This window comes from Delphinapterus leucas, chromosome 13 (genome assembly GCF_059928025.1).
Source record: "Delphinapterus leucas isolate spDelLeu-1000000601 "Yukka" chromosome 13, BTC_Dleu_Yukka2, whole genome shotgun sequence".
NCBI classification, from domain to species: domain Eukaryota; kingdom Metazoa; phylum Chordata; class Mammalia; order Artiodactyla; family Monodontidae; genus Delphinapterus; species Delphinapterus leucas.
Genome location: NC_143141.1, coordinates 86,359,806 through 86,373,701, shown reverse-complemented (window position 1 = coordinate 86,373,701; position 13,896 = coordinate 86,359,806). Strand labels below are relative to the sequence as shown.

Below are 13,896 nucleotides of genomic sequence, written 5' to 3'. Positions count from 1 at the left end.
CAAAAGTGGAGAGACTAGAGAAATATTATGAGCAGGACTTACTGAAAAATTAAATATAAGAAATGAGGGGAAGAGAAATCAATAATGACTCCCAATTTTTTGGCTTGAGCATCAACTGGGTTGATGCTAGAGTCATTTATTTATTAAGATGGGAAAATAAGAGAAAAAACAGATGGAAGGAAGAGCAAAGTTAGAGAGGGAATCAAGCATTCTAATTTCACATGTTTTAGATGTCTGTGATACATCTTAATGGAGTTGTCAAATAAGCTACCATGAATATGAGTTTGGTGAGCAAAGTAGAAAGTTCTGAGCAGTAGCTATAAATTTGAGCCTTGACATCACATGGATTGTATTTAAAGTTAGAGGAATGCATGAACTTGCCTTGGGAGAAAATGCAGATCAAAAAAAATAAGAGCCTAGCCTTTGGGAACTACAATACTTACAAGTCAGGAGGAAAATGAACCACTAAGGAAACTGAGAAGGAAGAGCCAGTAATGTAGAAAAAATGGTGTTTCAAGAAAGGAGAACTGACTACTTGTAAGAGGTTGATTAAGATGATAGTGAAACACCATGTAGCCAATAAAATGACATACAAAGTCTATATTGGCACAGAAAACTGGTTATGGCCATAGAGCAAAGAGAATGGACTTTGGAGTCCTCTGCCTAAGTTCAAATCTCAGTTCAACCACTTAGCAGCTGTGTGAACTCTCGCAAGTCATTTATCTTATCTACCTGAATTTCCCCATCTGTAAAATGGGAATAACAGCAGTTATACCATCTAGAAAGACTGTTGTAAAGACTGGTTACTATATACCACTTGCTTAGCAGCCTGCCTGGCATGTTGTAACTGTTATACAAGTGTGTGTTACTATTTACTGCTGCATAATAAAACACAGGTTGTAAAACCATGTACATAATATGGTCCCTTAATATACATATATTACACATATCTTTAGAAACAGAAAAGTTGGAAAGCTATACATCAAAGTAATAAAAGTAGTTACCTCTCAGTAGTGGGACTGCAGGTGATTTTAAAAAGTATAATGTTGGCTTATTTTATTATTCTACTATGAACATATTTGATGTATAAATAAAATAATTTTTAATTTCAAGGGAGAAAAATTAGCATTGATGCAATTTTTATAACTCAATACAGAAAGGTTTCAACTTTCCTAGAATGAAAATAATTAGAATAAAATATAAATATCCACTGAAAATAATTTGACACTAGTTTTGCAACAGTCCCCAAATATTTCTAATCATCAAAGCACTAAAAGATTACCAACAGGCTGGCTACCTTTATGTTTGAAAATGGGAATCGAGAGAAGACATGATAGAGATTTTCATATTTTACCTAATTCTAAGTAATTTAGACCTTTGAGAATGAGAATACATTCATATATTAATCTGTGGAGCTTTAAATAAAACCACCAAGAAAAAATTTAATGTCACATTTTCTTAAGGAGAATGAGTAGACGATATCACAAAACCAATTAAAGGTTTCCAAACTCCAAAATAATAAGATATAACTTCAAAATAAAAATATTTCCAGTTACCATGAAAATTTGTTTTTATACATCTCCACCGAGTAAAGAATCATATATAAGTAATTCCTAACATATATGCATTTAAGAAGATTAATTTATAACTCTACTTTTAGAACCTAGACCACAATTTCTTTCTGAAACTATAACAGTTTCAAAACAAAAGCTCCATGGATGTAAAGGTGCCTTGTCTGAGTAGTTTACCTGTTTAATGTGTTGACGATACTTATATGCTTATAATGATACTTGACATTTAATAAACATTTGCTAATCAACTAACCAAAGGAATATCTGAAGAACAATGTATATTCTACTAATAGAGAGGAAGACTGTATTTTTACCTTAAGAAGGCATTTGCAAGGCTAGAATTTATAACTTTCTTTTTCAAAGAAAAGAAAATTAGTGTCCAAGAAAAGTTAATAAACATAAACAAAAAAAGTAAGCATGCATACCATGGTCAAAAGGTTATCTCACTGAAAAATTCATCCCAACATACATACATACATACATACATACATACATACATACTACATACATACATACATACTGTAGTGGGGTGAATCATGTGTCCCCCTCACCCACAATTCACATTTTGAAGCCCTAACCTCTAGTACCTCAGAATGTGACTGTATTTGGAGACAGGGCCTTCAAAGACATGATTACATTAAAAAGAGGCAGTTAGGGATGGTGCTAATCCAACCTGACTGGAGTCCTTATGAGAAGAGGTGATGAAGGACATACAGAGTGACACACCAGGGATGTGCATGCACAGAGGAAAGACCATGTGAGGACACAGTGAGAAGGTGGCCATCTGCAAGCCATGGAGAGAGACCTTGGAAGAAACTAAACATGCTAACACCTTGATCTTGAACTTCTAGCCTTCAGAACTGTAAGGATATAAATTTCTGTTGTTTAAGCACAGTCTGTGGTACTTTGCTATGGCAGCCCTAGCAAATTAACATACATAAATATATATGAAAGTAAGAACAAGACTTCTGATTATTTATTCAAAATTAAAACTCATTTAATGCCATAAATCCACAGAAACTGACAATAGTGACAACAGCTAATATTTACTTGATACCTACAATGTGCCACGTCCATGATAAGTACCACATATGTATAACATAATTTAGTCCTCACAAAACCTCTTATAAAAGTTCTATTATTAGTGCCACTCCAAGATAAAGAAATGAAACCTTTTATGACAGGAAATCTGCATACCATAGAACAGAAACAAAAGTAGATGGTTTTGACTGTTTTTCCACAGTACCAGAGTACTTTATGCAAAAATATCTATTAAAAGTTGAACATTACTACCTTAACTATAAAAACATGTTTTGTTAAGCCAATATGTGAAATTAGTAAATGAATCTTTAAAAGGACTTTAACTGCTTTTCCAGCAGGCTCCAATTTTAGCCTACAATTTATTACCTATTCACTATGTGTCAGATACTATTCTAGATATTTTCCACATATTAGCTCATTTCATACTCATAGCAACCTATGAATAATGAACTATTATTATCTTCACTTTACAAATGAGGACACTAAGTCACAAAGAAGTTAGGTAGTTGAGAGGTCTAGCTCCAGAGTACATGCTTTTTTTTTTTTAAAGCCAGTTTTACATTTATTTATAAATTCATTTCAAAATCCTTGATTCACCTTTTTTTTTTTTTGGCCACACCTCGCAGCATGTGGGATGTTAGTTCCCTGACCAGGGATGGAACCTGCACCCCTGCCGCGGAGGCACAGAGTCTTACTGGACCACCATGGAAGTCACCAGAGTACATGCTCTTAATCAATATACTATACTGACTCATATTATGTTCCATCAAAATGAGATGTGATAAAATATTCCAAAAGAGTAGAATCCAAAAACAAGAGGGACATTAGATAAAACCATCCATTGTTGTGGACCTTTCATGATATAAAAACATAAATGTACATCTCCTCTGTAGATAGGGGAAATAAAGACAAAAGACAACAAGCTGAACAAATTTTGCCCTCCAGGGATTATAGAACTTTTCAATCCAGGAGAAATGCCTTTTCTGATGAGGAAATCTACACCCAAATAAATTAAATGACTTGTCACTCTCCTGACTCTGACATTTTCACATGTATTCCTTCTGTATTTTAACTCCCACTCCATCCCCACTTCTTCATGTGGCCAACTCCTTTAACTTAACTCAAATGTCACTTTCTCACAGCAAGACCTTTCCTAACTGCCCAGTCTGAATAAGGCACATTCCTCCATTATTCTCTCTCATAGCACCCAGATCTTTTCCTTCATGGCATTTATTGTAATCTGAAAAAACTTTACTTGTTTAAAGTAAAATTCTTCATCTCCTCCACAAAACTACCACTTTCAGCAAGATACAGGCTATGTTACTGTATCTTTAGAGGCTAGCACAGCTCCTGGAACATAACAGATCCTGATTAACTATTTCATTGATGGATATAGATAAATGCTCTGTTTTATGTCTGACAATTAATTGCTAACATTTACTAAACACTTATTATTGAATATACTCCAAGAACTGTTCCAAATGCTTTATATATATTGTCACATTTAATTCTTCCAGTAATCTCATGAGGTATAAACACTATTGTTATCTTCATTAACAGATAAGAAACTAAGCACAGAGAGATTAAGTAACTTGTCTGAAGTCACAGCTAGACAGTAAAAGAGTCTAAATTCAACCGCAGGTAGTCTGGACTCTAGCTCTTATACTGCAGTACAGTTGCTGTGACATACCAAAGATACTTTTACAATAAGAATTTTCTTCGTGGAAATTGACTGGTAGGTCCTCTGTGACAACGTATTTTTACTTGACCAGAAAAAGCATTTCACAAGGGAAGACACACTTGCACCTACTACTGTAACACTTTTTTCAGATGAGTAGAAAAAATAATCATAAAGATGTGCCAAATATGGAACATTCCCTACGTATCTGCCTAGCTAACTTATCTTCCACATACGAATCAACTTCAAAAGGCTATGGGAGAAGCACTTGGGCTTTTCCCTTTTCAATCTCATTCTTCTTTTTAAGAGTCCCTGCCTAAGGTAACAACCAAGAACTAAAGCCAAAACAAACATGTACAAGCTCTCAGGTCAGGTCATCGAATTAGTGGAACGTTAAAATATTTTTCATTTTTAAAAACATATGACTTTGTTTCTGCATATCCTGTGGCCAAAATGAAATACGGGATGGAAATTAACAACAAAAATAAAAGCCTCTGTTTCTATGTTTTCCTTTCCTTTAACATATTGAACTTTAATGATCAAATTAATCTAACACAGAACAATGACTACCCTGACACAAAAACATGACAAGTTAAGGTCTGTCATATTTCCCCCCAAAATTGCAACTTCAAATTCTAGTGTTTATTCCCTAACCACAATGAAATAAGTATGAAGAAACAATGTGCCTGTTTCAAATACATGTATTGTATTTGAAACATGCACACAATAGTATGACTCCTATATCAAATACTAAATAATAATAATGGTTAACACTCAGAGAACACTACAACCAGGCTTATTTATTTTGTTAATTCATTTAGTTTCCTATAACGACCCCCATAACATAGTTGTTATTATCTGTATTCTACAGGTTGGAACTCAGAGAGATTGAGAAATCTGCCTGAACTCACCATGATCTTTTGAGTTTGACCATGGCAGAGCTAGGATTCAACTACTTTATAATTTCCCTATCTTATAGAAACTGTCATATCAACAGTCATGTAATCTAATCACCCACCCTACCCACTAGAGCATTCTACCAGCTGAAGCTTCAGCACTTTCACTGACTAAGAACAAAAATAAAACAAAAACAAAACCTCATTACTTTCAAAGGCAGCCCATTCTTCAAATCTACTCCCAATCAACATCTCAATTCCTTCAACCATACCTCAGACGGCATTATTTCAAGTCCCTGGGCATTATTCGTCCCTTTTAAAACAGGGCAACAGGGCATCTAGAGTGGATTAAATATGCCAGGTATGGCCCAGTCATCTCAAATTCGAGAAAACCTTATCTCTATTATCTTAGAAATTTACTACAGCAGTCCAAACTACTATTTTGGGTAGCCACGTCACCAATGACTTTTGCCTGGTTTACATTCAGGAAAATTGTTCTTTAATTCATAATCACTGTTAAGCAATCTATTCCTTGAGTTCTTCACACCCAAGTACAGGTCATTATTCTGGTTAAATTTCACTTCTTCTATCTGGCTAATGACCTCCCCATTTGATGATTTCTGGGTTTTGGCTCATCTTCATACTCCAGTTTTAACTCATTTGCAAAGTTATTCAACATGCCACCATTGCCTCCATACAAGTCATTAATAAAATGTTTAATAGGAGAGGAAAGAATCCTAAAACCTGACCTTGGGGATCTCTGTCCAAGGAACCATTCATGCCTTCATCGGGCTCCTTAGAATACAGCTATTAACGTAGTTATAAAGGTCCCTATCCATATGCTTATTCGTTGACACTTCTCCGTATCATCCTCAAGTATGTCAAACTTTTTCAAATATCTTATGGATATATATTACACCTATTGCACTATCCTGATCTACAAGTTCAATAAGCCTATCAAAGAAAGAAGGAATGAAAGAGAAAAAGACAAAAGGTTAGTCTGTCATGACTTGTTCCTAGAGAAACCCATGCTGGCACATAGTCAGTTTTTCTTGGTGCTCCATCAAGAATAAAGCACTATTAAGTTAAAAACAGAATTTGAATCCATAGTTTAACTATAAGAAGAAAAAAAAAAAAGAAGAGTTTCATATTCGGGTGATGAAAATAGGAATATTACATTATAGTTCTTCATATAATAATATAAATAAAATATCTGAAATATTTGAAAACATTTAGAAGTATTTCCAGTGCTACCACTTTGGTCTACAAAGGTAAATTTTATATTTACTTTCAGTTATTAAAATGCCTTTGTTGGGTTTCTCGGATATCTAAATAAATCTCAGTTAATTAAGCAGAGATGTTATTAATCTGAACATACTAAATAAAAACACAGTAGTTCTGGAAGAATATTAACTGCTAGGCAGATCATGAGTGAAGCCAAGTTGGCCTTATTCTAGATCCCAGTGTTTCAGAGCTGGAAAAGACCTGGTATTTATAGCACAATTATCTCTTTTTATAGATGAAGATACTGAGGCTCTCAGAGATGGAATGACTTGACCAAGCTCATAAAACTAATTTTCTGGCATGGTTGGACACAGAAATTAGATTTACTCAAGGGCCACTGATAATGTTTCACAAAACCATGTCATTAAAAGAAATAATAAAAAGAACAAAACATATTCTTTCTTACCAGCTGGACTTCACCAAAAGCACCTCTTCCAATAACTTTTACAACATCATAGTCTTCTGCCTTCATCTGTAGACCTCTGATCTTTTTCACAATTTTCTCATCTACAGTAAAAAGATCACCATAATATCAATCACCATATTGATAAGCAACCTTTTAAAATAATCATATTTGTAAACAAATTTTTATTTCAAGAAACTGGGCTTAGTTTCCAGCTAAATCTGTCAATTTTTAAAGGTTGCTATTTAAAACTCTAAGACACATACACTTTACATCAAAGGACAAAACTCTCTGGCTTAACACATATAAACACATTAATGACTACCAAAAAGTAGCAGTTAAACTATTCTGTTTCTGACTCTGTTGCTTGGCAAGTTATATGACAGCTGAAACTATGGTGATCCAGGCAATCCTGAAGTACACTCTGAATCATTGCAGAAAGCTGCTATGAAAGTACACAAGGCTAATCTCAATCATCAATATTGGTAGATTACTTCTTTGAAAAACAGTAATCACATATTGTAGATTTGATAACTATAGATAAGATTTTTTAATTAGGAAAACAGCCTAGTCTCTGATTAATTCCAAATTAAAGAGCATACTGTGTTCACATAAAGTGTATATAATTATTTTGAGAATTTCTTATTCTCAGAATTCAACTTCATTTACAACTTCATTGCAACATCAATACTGGCATATATTAATAGTTACTATGTTTATGGTAATAACTGTTATCACATTATCTTTCATTAACTAGACTGAAATGTCTACATTTATACAAACATAAAGCTCATTAAGTCTTCTGGATAATGTAAAGCTAAGTCTTAGAGTTGTTAACATTAATTGAAAACTTCTCTTGGAACTGCCATAAATGACCTGTCCTGAAATTCTAAGCAATCTTAATTTAATCAAAATCTTCAACTTTACCTACTTTACATACTTTGATTTGGCAATTCTGCTTTGAAATAAAGAATATTAGTATTTAAATAAATCAAATGGCAAACAAAAAATTTAATAAATTAAAAGTTTGTGGACTGTAATAATATTAATTAAACATAAATCTCTTATCAAAAGTAGAGTCAGGGCTTCCCTGGTGGTGCAGTGGTTGAGAGTCCGCCTGCCGCTGCAGGGGACACGGGTTCGTGTCCCGGTCCGGGAAGATCCCACATGCCGCGGAGTGGCTGGGCCCGTGAGCCACGGCCGCTGGGCCTGCGCGTCCGAAGCCTGTGCTCCGCAGCAGGAGAGGCCACAACAGTGAGAGGCCCGCGTACCGCAAAAAAAAAAAAAAAAAAGTAGAGTCATATGATCAAATATGAAATTTACACATACTTACATCTATTTAAGAAATTATCTATATTTTTGTTTTTCCTCAAAGCAGGGAAATCCAAATCAAGGACCAAGGAATTTAAGCCATCCTGTTTAACAAAAAAATAAAAAGAGAAAAAAGAAAGTTGTTACAATTTTCAAGCATTCAAGATAAAAAGCCTTTAAATTTTATTGTTTTGTTCTCACTGAGTAAATGTTAATCCACTTTGATATGAAACTGCCCCCAGTGGCACCATATCCAATAGTTTTAAATAGTTTCCTAACTTCTGCCAGAGAATATTAGGGTTGACCCTATCACGTTTTCCATTGTACTTTTAGCCAAGAGAAAAACGTCATTTTAGAATATGCATCCACTATTATTTTTGCTAGTCAGATGTCTTTTCTCTCTTCCAATGTCCAGTAAAATTTTACCAAGCTTTTGACTTTAAGAAATACACCCAGACTAGTTCCCATTCATTCAACAAGCATTAATTTTGTGCCTAGTGTATACAAAGAATAGAAAATCTAAACATAAGTGAGACACTAACTATCCTTACCCTCAGGAAATTCAGGCTCAAAACTAAATTTCCCCTAAAAACATGAAAACAGGATGATGCACTGTTCAGGTTTCTATTTTCTTCTGTAAGTTTTCTGTATTTTCCAGACTTTCTACAACAAGCATGCATTAAATTTATAATCAAAATATGAAAAAGTACATACATATAACTTGGTGGGAGTGAAAAAAACTAGTAAGAAACAAATCAAGTCTCAAATTACTTAATGGATATGCTTGTGAAGAAAACAGTATTTTTAAAACACTAGTGCATATATTGTTTCATCCCCAAGTAAATGAGGAGGGCAGAAGGACATATTCTCATTTAAAAAATAAACAAACTAAAGTTCAGAGAGATTAAGTGACTTTGGCATGCCCAAGTCTTGCTATTAGAAAATGATGTAGCAAAATACTACCTAAATCTTAGAGGTTCAATATACTTAACTCATCTCCCTCATCTCAACCACCAGTGGAAGCTTGGAAGGGGAAAGAAGGAAGCTGGAGGATTACAGAAAACAAAACAGTAATAAAGAGAACTTTTGAGGATCTGGGTAGGGAGAAAATGTGGGGAAAATTACATGCAAAACTTAGAAAGGTAACTTGAGTTTTTAATTTACTAATTCTAGAAGAACTGAAAGTTATCACAGAGAAATAGAGTTACACAAAGATTAAATAAACAGGAAAAAATCTGGAAAGTTTATAAATATTTTCCCATAATATACCCCACTAGTGTAGAGTCAGAGAGCTTTTTCAGCAGTTGGAACACTTGAACAGTTGCTCAACTCAACAATAATACTATTTTGTTTTTTTTAAACTATTTCTTAAAGATCACATACTATTTCATTTGTGCATTAAGTTTTTTTGGTAATATTTATTTTTGAATAATACTAATACCTTAATTTGCTAATAATTTACATCAGAAGATAATGTAGGGGTAATACATATTTATATATTTACATTTATACTTGAGGTTCTATGTTTATAAATTTTTACATTTGTAACTTATTCTAGTTAGTACCAATTTTTAAGAAACAAATTCTGAATTTTTAAAAGATACTAGTATTTTCAGTACACAAAATTGATACTGAGTTACAGTTGCTGGATTACCTCAAGACTTGAATGAAAGCCTATGTCCATGACCATCCTCGTTAAGCAGTTTCATATAAACCTTAGGAGGTTAAGATATTTTTTTTCAGTGTCTTGTGATTTCAACTGTGATTCTTTTCATAGAAAGTGATAATAAAGCTAAGATAAAGAAACTTTTAAAAGAATAAAACTTATATTAAAGAAAAGCCTACAACTAAAACTTCAAAGCAATGAAGAAAATTAACACTATTTGTCCCTTTCCCTACTTTCAAATGCACAGAGATGACAGGAGAACATTTAAAAGTCATAGCCCCACTGAAAGGAAAAAAACACCACCACCACAAAATATTCAAGAACGAGAAAGAAAAATGCTAAGCAATGTAGGAGCTAAAGTAGGAGCTAAAGTCACAAAGATCTACTGGATTTCAGGGCAGAAAGCAATAAGACCAATAATTGAGAATTAAAAGAACCTAAATGTGGTAATGGGCGAAAACCAGACTGATTACTGGGGTTTAAAACGGTAGCTGGAGTGAAAATCCCAGCTCCTAAAAAAGACACTAAAAAAAAAATCTTATTGCCCAAGTTTCATATGAAACTGCATAAAGAGGTAGAGCAGACACAGCTTTCAAGTAAATCTTAAGCTAAGCCCCCAGAACTTGCCCAGTTACCAGATCTCCCGCATCTCTAGTATCACTGGCTTAAAATATGTGAATCAGCTGTAATACTGGAACTGACTTGGGTTGTCTGTACGTAAAAAGTTAGCATCAGAGGACAGTAGAGAGAAAAGTGATTTATCCTACTCTCTTTCTGAATAAACAGGTACAAGCCAACATCCAATTTTTCCCATTACAATCGTCATGGTGGAAAAAAGTATGTACAGAATGGCCTATTTTCCTAACTTTTCCTGAACACAGAGCCTTTTATACTTTAGTTGCCAAGAAGGAATGAAGTATTGGACTTGATTTTACTCTCACTATAAACTGCTTCTAAATATCTAACTGTTCTTAAATCTCCAAATAAAATGCACCCACCAAGGAAAAAAAAGAAAAAGAAAAAGAAAAAAAAGGAAGGAGGTTGGAAAGACTTCACCAACCTGGAATGTCTAAAGTGATAAGCAAAATGATGGAGACATCCTTCTAGGAATTTCAATTGTTAAATGCAGCAAATTATCTTTTAGCTGAAAGTTTCACAACGTTATGAGTTGTGAGTATATGGGTGGTATTTAAAGCCATAAAACTGGATAAGATCACTAAAGGAGTGAGTGTAGACAAATAAAAAAGGACCAAGGACTGAGTCCTGGGATACACCACTTATTAAGAGACCGTGGAGTACAGGAGACTGAGAAGCAAGCAGTAAAGGAGGGAGAAAATCGAGACTGCTGTGGTATCTTGGAAGCCAGGTGAAGCATGTAGCAAAGAGGGAGAGAGTGATCCACAAAATCAATATGACTGGTAAATCAAGTAAATCAAGACTGAGACATTAGACACTTTGAGGTCATCAGTGGCTTCTATAAAAGCTATTTAGATCATAAATTTGTTGTTTCCAAACCACCGTGCACCACTTTCTTAGCACTTGTTTTTCTATAATTGCTGCATGTTTAAAAAACAAAACAAAAACCTCCGTTAAGATGTTACTGGGAATTCCCTGGCAGTCCAGTGGTTAGGACTCTGCACTTTCACTGATGAGGGTGCAGGTTCAATCCCTGGTCGGGGAACTGAGATCCCGCAAGCCGCACTGCGCAGCCAAATTAAAAAAAAAAAAGATGTTACTGTGAGTTCACATTCACAGACCCTAAATAATACCAAGCATTCAACTTGACCATAAGTTATGTGATACCTTACGGTCTATCTACCAAAAACTATAACTAAATTACACAGGTCAATACAGTATTTATTATTATTAATAGGAACTTTTCTTGACTACTTTGTACCATGTGCTGAGCACAGCTCAAGCAATCAACATTTTAATCCTCACAACAATGTATAAACTAGGTACTATTATTATACTCACATTTAGTAGGCACAGAAACTGAAGTTTAGAGAGGTTAAAAAACCTGCCCCAGCCAATATATTTTATAAGTGACAGAATCAGAATTTTATGATACATTTATACTTTATTACTGAAATTAAAGTTAAAAAAGTTATTCCTCTAACAGAATACTGAACAATATCCACATTTTAAAGTTAAGACAACAAAATAGGGAACATATTTCTGTGTATCTGCTGTACAGATAAGTGACCAGGAAGTGTCATGTAAATGAATTTGTAATATTTACATTTTCGCCTTCTGTTATTACAACTCCAAATACAAACACAAAAGTAAAAACAGTGGGGCCAAACAAATCCATCGCTAGCGTACAAAACATAGATTTTAAAGCCACCCTCTATGCATGCAGAAAACCTTCTGAATCTTATGTATACGCCATATTATTTTTTATAGTAAACTTTCTATTTCACCTAGAAATATCTAAGTAATATTAACTAATCTGCTATCATTTATCAATATCAGTTAAATAAAATACTTAATGCTTATTTTATAATATAGCTTTGTAAGTACGTTAGTTTAAGATCTGTCAACCAAATTAATGACAAACTAAATTTATCCTGTCCCCTATCAAAAAAGAATATTTGAAGGAAAAAAAAAGTTATCTAGGAAAATAAGAAATTAAAGAGTAATGGGTGAAAGTGTCTTGCACATATTTTGTGTGATATAAGTTAACTTCACCATAAGCTTGAGTAGCTAATTTAACAAAGCGTAAGAACTGTTTTCTGGTTTGCTTTTATGAATCTTTACCTATAGCTATAGTAAAATCAGCTCTTAAAAGCTCTCTACAAAATAATATAGGTGGTACACTAATGAAGTAATAGGTGTGTAAGAGAGTAATATTCATATTTAGAACAGTTAAGGGAATATTATAACAAAAACTTGCTTAAAACCTGAACTCTGAATTGTGGGGAAGGGGAACCTCTGAACAAAGAATACAGTCCCCACTGATCTTAAGCCTTTCATGCTATATATCAATACATATAGTATATATACTTTTCTCTCTCTCTCTGTGTGTGTGTGTGTGTGTGTGTGTGTGTGTGTTATACATCACTAAAACTGTTTTGGATGTACTGGACAACAATCAATTAACTGACAAGATAAAAACATCACGGGGCAAATAAACAGTAAAACATTTAAAAACCTGTATGCCATCACTATTCTCAGGCATTTTCACATATCTTATCTAATATACTGTCTACTTCATCAGAGAGGAAGTATGAGACAAAAATTAGTTAAAAATTCCCCAAGTTTGCTAAGTTTCAATGAAGGTTTGCTATTACAGAGACTTATCCTCCAAACACTTTTAAATCCTTATTTGTGTGTGAAGCTGGGAGGGAAGGGGTCATGCGGAGTCATACAACCTTATATTCTGTATCCCATCTTCCAAGTAAAGAAAAATAGGTTTCTTGTAATTTTTAAAACCAATCCGGCAATTGTAAAGGAGAGTGCACTGCTGAGTGAATCTGAGATGGAATTAAAAGAATTCCAAACACAAAACTGTCCTTCCCTATTATGAGACATGTCACTATTATTTGATATGTCACTACAGTTCTCACTAATATGTTTTAAAACTACAGAGATTTAACTTTCATTTTATATCCCACATAAAAACAATCACTGAAAATATTTCAGTATCATATCCATTATACTCACAAACATAATATCCTCAGTTTTCCAGGCAAATATTAATCAAATCTAAACAATGAACTTCTTAAGGCACAACGAAGTACTTTACAAACCAAGTTCACAGGAAAATTAAAGGGCAAAAATATATACCCACAAATCACACTAGGAAATCAACATTCATTAAGCCCCTACTTTGTGCCAGAGAGAGTAGAATCACTTTCTCATTTAATTCTCATAAAAAACCCCACTGGAAAAGGAATGTATTAGGAAATGGAAAAGTGTTTTGGGACAGAGCCATTTTGGTACATAACAAAAGCAAAACTTGTAATCAGAAGTAGCTCTTTCTGCTACCCATACAACTACCACTAGGAACAGTGAAGAACATTTCAGCAAAACAAAAATAGTTG

At 33.8% G+C, this 13,896-nt stretch overlaps 1 protein-coding gene across 1 annotated transcript in view; it reads right to left on the bottom strand.

Annotated features, from left to right (window-relative positions):
• The window catches only part of ROCK2 (Rho associated coiled-coil containing protein kinase 2), a 135,595-nt gene that overhangs the window by 76,385 nt on the left and 45,314 nt on the right, over nucleotides 1-13,896 (bottom strand). The window contains exons 2-3 of the mRNA XM_089923440.1: nucleotides 8,207-8,288; nucleotides 6,877-6,977 (exon numbers count right to left, since the gene is read on the bottom strand). Coding sequence (XP_089779566.1) covers nucleotides 6,877-6,977; nucleotides 8,207-8,288 — 183 coding nt within the window. The remainder of the gene's footprint in view (nucleotides 1-6,876; nucleotides 6,978-8,206; nucleotides 8,289-13,896) is intronic.